Genomic DNA, 7,208 nt, shown 5'->3' on the forward strand with positions numbered 1-7,208 from the left:
CATACATACAGAATAAGAACAGATACTGAGAATTACACCCGGGGTACAGGACAAGAGAAGTGGTGCTGTGCAGAGACCATACATACAGAATAAGAACATATACTGAGAATTACCCCGGGGCACAGGACAAGAGAAGTTGTGCTGTGCAGAGACCATACATACAGAATAAGAACAGATACTGAGAATTACACCCGAGGTACAGGACAAGAGAAGTGGTACTATGCAAAGTTCATCCATACAGAATAAGATCATATACTGAGAATTACCCCTGGGGTATAGGGCAAGAGAAGTGGTACTGTGCAGAGTCCATACAAACAAAATAGGAACAGATACTGAGAATTACACCTGGAGTACAGGACAAGAGAAGTAGTACTGTGCTGAGTCCATACATACAGAATAAGAACATATACTGAGAATTACACCTGGAGTACAGGATAAGAGAAGTGGTACTGTGCAGAATCCATACATACAGTATAACAACAGATACTGAGAATTACAACCGGGTACAGGACAAGGGAAGTAGTACCATGTAGAGTCCATACATACAGAATAAGAACAAATACTGAGAATTACACCCGGGGTACAGGACAAGAAAAGTGGTACTGTGCAGAGTCCTACACACAGAATAGGAACAGATACTGAGAATTACACCCAGGGTACAGGACAAGGGAAGTAGTACCATGTAGATTTCATAATACAGAATAAGAACAGATACTGAGAATTACACCCGGAGTACAGGACAAGAGAAGAAGTACTGTGCTGAGACCATACATACAGAGAACAGATACTGAGAATTACACCTGGGGTACAAGACAAGAGAAGTGGTACTGTGCAGAGTCCATACACACAGAACAAGAACAGATACCGAGAATTACACCTGGGGTACAGGACAGGAGTGGTAAAGCCTGGGCCAAACCTGAAATATTTCACCCACTGAAGTAGTACTAGGCATTTGCTCATGCCACCATGGGGCAGACATGGTAATACCTCTGGTTTGGTTAGGGAATGTGTACCTGGGTACTATGTTGTATGTTCTGCCTTCATGTTGAGTTCTAGAAGAAATCTCTGATATAAATTGCTTATGATTTCTAGAAATAGCAGAAAGGAAAAACACAGCCATGTATTGTCCTGATATCACAGAACAATGAAGTGAAACATTCACACAAGAGAGTTCTGGCAGCTAGAAATCCGCCTGGGAACCCGGCTGAAACTCAGGGAGTGTCACGTTTCAGAATATTGCAATCAATTCAGTTTGGATACAGTTTAACAACTCTATTCAAACGCACAAAAGCCATTGTTTTCCCTTTGCACAATCATCAGGTATTGGCATGGAGCAATGAGGAGATTCAACCACAACCTGTGGCCACCAACCAGATTTTACCCGAAGAAAAAAAAGAAAGGTCAACCTGCCAAAACCTATAAATAAGTGTCAAGAGGAAAGTGAAATATAACAGTGAAACTGCAAACTTATTTTTTGTCTTTTGTTTTGTCTTTCTGGTACTTCAACAATGAGATTTCTGCACTCTCTGCAAAGTGATAATGGAAGCCAGTATAGTGATGAAGGTAACAGATCTCCACCGGCAGATAAATTATCACTTTGGGTGGAATACCCCTTTTCATCTGATTGGATGGCATGCATTTGGCTCTTTCCCTTTCACTTTATTACTTGTGTAATGGTTTTGGTTTTTACCATACCAATACAGTGAGGGAAAGTAGTATTTGATCCCCTGCTGATTTTGTACGTTTGCCCTCTGACAAAGAAATGACCGGTCTATAATTGTAATGGGAGGTTTATTGTAGCTGTGAGACAGAATAACAACAAATTAACCCTCAAAATCCCAGTGCTCAAATGTCGGAGCTTACTGTGCATTGTAATGAGTGAAATAAGTATTTGATCCTATCAATCAGTCTGGAGATTTGCTAGGCCCCTCCAGGACCTTCATGTGCTTCTTCTTGAGCCACTCCTTTGTTGCCTTGGTCGTGTGTTTTGGGTCATTGTCATGCTGGAATACCCATCCACGACCCATGTTCAATGCCCTGGCTGAGGGTAGGAAGTGCTCACCCAAGATTTGATGGTACATGGTCTGGTCCATTGTCCCTTCGATGTGGTGAAGGTGTCCGGTCCCCATAGCAGAAAAACACCCTCAAAGCATAATGTGTCCCCCTCTATGTTTGACGGTGGGGATGGAGTTATTGGGGTCATAGGCAGCATTCACCTCCAAGCACGGCGAGTTGAGTTGATGCCAAAGAGCTCAATTTTGGTCTCATCTGACCACAACACTTTCACCCAGTTCTCCTCTGGATCATTCAGATGTTCATTGGCAAACTGCAGACGGGCCCGTACATGTGCTGTCCTGAGCAGGGGGACCTTGTGGGCTCTGCAAGATTTCAGGGGTTCACGGCGCAGTGTGTTACCAATTGTTTTCTTGGTGACTATGGTCCCAGCTGCCCTGAGATCATTAACAAGTTCCCCCCGTGTAGTTCTGGGCTGCTTCATCACCGTTCTCATGATCATTGCAACTCCACGAGGGGAGATCTTGCATGGAGCCCCAGACCGAGGGAGATTGACAGTTATTTTGTGTTTCATCCATTTGCGAATTTACGCGCCAACTGTTGTCACCTTCTCACCAAGCTGCTTGGTGATAGTCTTGTAGCCCAGTCCAGCCTTGTGTAGGTCTACAATCTTGTCCCTGACATCCCTAGACATCTCTTTGGTCTTGGCCATGGTGGCTGATCTGGATCCTGATTGATTGCTTCTGTGGACAGGTGTCTTATATACAGGTACTGTAACAAGCTTGGATCCCTTACAGAGGGTGCTCCTAATCTCAGCTCCTTACCTGCATACACGGAAGACACCTGGGAGCCTGAAATCTTGCTGGTTGATCGGGGATCAAATATTTATTTTACTTATTACAATGCACAGCAAGCTCTGATTTTTGAGCACTGGGTTTTTGAGGGTTAATTTGTTGTTATTCTGTCTCTTACAGCTACAATAAACCTCCCATTACAAATATAGACCGGTCATTTCTTTGTCAGAGGGCAAACGTACAAAATCAGCAGGGGATCAAATACTTCTTTCCCTCACTGTATTAGTATGGTAAAAACCAAAACCAATACACAAGTAATAAGGTGAAAAGGAAAGAACCAAATGCATGCCATCCAATCAGATGAAAAGGGGTATTCCACCTAAAGTGATAATTTATCTGCCGGTGGAGATCTGTTACCTTCATCACCCTCACTTTGTCACTGCAGATCTACCAGGCCAGAATCTCATTTCACTAAGCTGAAATGCAAGTGCTAATTCTCAAACATTTCTCATTAGTTGGCAATATGGGCTGTGCAGTGATGGGTATATCTTAGTTATTCCACCCTAGGCTTCTGCCTCTAATAACATGAAATTCCTACAAATGCACTTTGTGGCCAGAGATCATGAGATTTAGATTGGAAGCTTGAATATGGCATTTTTTGTTTTTACTGAAAGTAATTTTGGGTAACACGGACACATCATTGCACCGACAGGTCTTCTTTAATATATGGCTGTTCCTAAATTTAAGAACAACAATAGAATATTAACAGTCTTACCTAAACATTCCCCGGTCGCCCTGTCTAGCTGGAAGCCATTGGCGCATTGTTCCTATAAAAACAATAAAACCAATTTATCAACTAAAGCAAAATCATGCACAGAATATAAAATATGGGGGAAATCTTGGCTTTTATATCATGTTTGGTAACATTCTTATGTGGTGAAATAATACTTCCAATGAATATCTCAGTACTTAAAACGTCAGGCGCCTCCTTTATCTAAAAAGAATCTTCTGTCTTTTTTTTTCCTTAAAATAAATGTTAAAGGGATAAGTTTTAGGGCGAATATCAAGAGACAGTCAAAGAGGGCAGAGCAGACGCGCTACAAGAGACGGGTAAATACTTCAGACATGCTTAAACAGAAAAAGAGAGCAGATATGCTGCAAGAGTAAGGGCAGGACCTCCGCTTTAACACTCAGACAATTCTACAAGCACACCGAACTAACCTTGCTCACAGTACACCTGTGTCTGCAAAATCCACTACTGTTAGAAAATTTATGCAAACAAAGGACTTCAAAGGTCCCTATTGAGGTCCTTGGATTTCTAATCCATTACCAAAATCTGTGGTATTCAGGTTGTCTTTCTTATGCATCAACCACCTTCACCTGTACAGAGGCTTTGCACAATCACTGCACTCAGCTCTCTCCCCAGTTGTGTTCACCTCCTATGTCTGGCCCTGCTTACCGAATTTATCATCTAAAGGAATCAATGGTGAACTGCTTTATACTCCTCCAAAGATACCTTTATTGTGGCAGATTAAGTAGACACGTGGTCATTTGTCATGTGGTCAGGCTGCATAAAGAAAACAAATACTTTTATTTTGTAATATATTTTTAGAATTACATCAATGTGCCCTTTGCTATGGAGTCCGGGGGGGCCGCTGCTCTAACACGTTGTCTGCACAGTGCACCAATCAATACTGCAATACTTCTTTTCTACATTCAGCATTGTTGATTGGAGCGCTGTGCAAAGGCTGTGGAAGATCTTTGGAGATCCAGACCTCAGCTTTCACATTCAACCCTCAAATAGAGCTCCAAATGACAACATTTCCACTCCATGATCTGCATAGTAATTGTAGCGCTGTTCAGCCTTTGTACCATTGGAAGATTTTCCTTCACCTTCTGTCCAAAACCGCAGACAGAACCATTATATACAAAGTGAGGGGAATGGTCCCCAGGAAAAAATAAGTGTGTGAATCTACTCTGATGGGTACCTATAGCAATACAGATTGGAATATTTGGATAGACCCCTATTCCTACGAATTATTAAACAAATGCAAGTACCACATCCAAAAACTTGAAACATTTCAAACAACCAGCATAGTCCCTATAAGTAGATACAGAGATTAGGTAAACAGCAGGATATTAAAGGTACCCCGGGATACCAACAAATTATTAAAATCACATTATTGTCACATATTAAATCTTTTGTTCAGATTAAAAATAAAAACAAAAATATAAACACATAAAAAGAGCAAAAAGAGCTCCATTTGTCGCTAAACATAGCACTACTACAATACAGTTGTTAATCCAAATAGTATTCTCTCCCAAGCCATTGGTAAGCCATTTGTTTTTGTGAGTTCAAAAAATATATTTATATGTCTTTCTTCTAGATAAACTACTTTATGTGCTTCTCTATGGTAATACTCCTGATGAAGCAGACCAGTTCTGTGAAACGCGTTGAGAATGATAGAGTGTTTGACAGACAATACTATGTGATTTTATTAATTTGTCGGTATCCTAGAGTACATTTAAAGTCCTGTAAAAGCCTATGGTTGTCCTATGGTTGTTGTTTGAAATGTATAGCAATACGGAATTGACTGGGGTTCTGATAATTCGCCCCTACTGTACTTTTATATCAACAGCTGCAGGTAAATATTTGGAGATTTCACATCTATATGAAATGTAGAAATATTATAGGACACCTTAGAATTCTATTATCAGGCCACATGTCAATGCCAGATGGTTTGCACAATAAATGTGATATAGACACATAACAGCATCTTCCACATCTGGGTTCCCTGACGCCTCTCATCACATATTCTGCCAAGTCTCCCTCACCTCTTCTATCCCAATATTCTGGCTTGGATTGGAGCCCTTTTGGTCCCTATTTCTATTATTGCACATATTTTGCATAAGTTATCATTTTGCATCATATAGTTACTGCACCAGTGCTATGGACAATGTTGGCACCATATCAGTGAGTAATAAATAAAAGCAAATAATCTCTTTCAGAAAACTGAAGTCCCTGTCTGCAGCATTCCAGTGTCAGAAAGTTCTTCCCAGAACAGCCAGTTAGTCGACCAACAGAATCTCTGCTCGGCCAGCTGTGCTCCTTGGCCGCAGCTTGCGGCGGTTTGGGATTTGACATCGGATACTCATTGCTCAGATAATCACAAACCAAAATGTGCATTTTGCAATACAAATCAGAGCAGAACTCCAGCAGTGACTTCTTCCCCTGTGTAAGTCTAGCAAAGGGTGGAAAACTACAAGCGGCCTGCAAACAATGATCTGAACGATCAAATGTTCATTTACAAAAGTCAATTTTAATCTTTTAAAACCAGAGTTTCAAAAATCAGCAGTAAGTTCACTTTCTTCCTGTTAGGTGACAACACTCTGCCTGTCCCCTAATTGTGCTCTTGCATTGGGCACCCAATCAAATGGGCTCCCCAAGCTGCTTTTTGAGTATTCATTGCAGAGTGGACCAGCTTGCTGCCTCCATGGGAAACTTGCACTGAGAAATGGAATGCGAGTAGACAAGACGTACACTCATAGTATTGCGAGATTAGTGCACAGCGTTCATCAAACTAAATGCCATTTGATAAAAATTTACATCTACTTTCCAATCACTGCAATAAGGGCTGAAGACTTTTCAATTTCGGAGCAGTCTGCACCTATTGCAGTTTTTGATACTACATAATAGAGCCAATCACTGGAGAACATGCTGCCTCATTTCCTCTTCAGTGCTGCATACCTAGACCAGGTGCTCTGTGATCTGTTCTGTAGACCATCAGAGTTCCAGCTGGCTGCTCCTCTATTTAACCAAAATTGTGTGACTAAGGAACTGGTCTTGTGTCTATGAGCAGCAAGAGGAGAAAGTTTGGAGCTGTACTTTCCTCTTTATAGGTAACTCAGCCCCATTAATATTTTACTGATGTGTCACGGCTCAGCTGTAAACTATTCTTTATATAATACTGGAGCTCAACTGTCCAAAAAAACATTTCAGTGCAGCTAGACGAGAGGAGAGGTAATACCCGGATATTATCCTATTCACCACATTACCAGCTGGGAGCAAAGAACGATTTTGTATCTATTCATTGGGGGGACAAATTGTTTCCTGAAGGATATAAAGTGCTCAGTACTTACCTGGGCATGGACGGGGTCTGAGAAGCAGAAAGTGAATGTGAAGAGGGCCAATAGTCTGCAACGAAACAAGAAACCAATTAAAGTTGTATTGATGGATCGTCATTATAATACAAATATTTAATGCATTTCTATGATGATCTGTACATTTATTGGTTTAAAAGAAAATTAAAGTGAACAAATGACTTTCAACACTGTGTATATCATCGCAAAAAGAAATGATTAGATCTGATTAACTTTGATAAAAAAATAGGCCAATTTCAC

At 40.9% G+C, this 7,208-nt stretch overlaps 1 protein-coding gene across 1 annotated transcript in view; it reads right to left on the reverse strand.

Moving 5' to 3' along the window:
* FBLN5 (fibulin 5) overlaps positions 1 to 7,208 on the reverse strand; it is a 44,350-nt gene that overhangs the window by 20,663 nt on the left and 16,479 nt on the right. The window contains exons 4-5 of the mRNA XM_072428199.1: positions 6,948 to 7,002; positions 3,583 to 3,634 (exon numbers count right to left, since the gene is read on the reverse strand). Coding sequence (XP_072284300.1) covers positions 3,583 to 3,634; positions 6,948 to 7,002 — 107 coding nt within the window. The remainder of the gene's footprint in view (positions 1 to 3,582; positions 3,635 to 6,947; positions 7,003 to 7,208) is intronic.

This window comes from Pyxicephalus adspersus, chromosome 12 (genome assembly GCF_032062135.1).
Source record: "Pyxicephalus adspersus chromosome 12, UCB_Pads_2.0, whole genome shotgun sequence".
In the NCBI taxonomy this organism is placed as follows: Eukaryota; Metazoa; Chordata; class Amphibia; order Anura; family Pyxicephalidae; genus Pyxicephalus; species Pyxicephalus adspersus.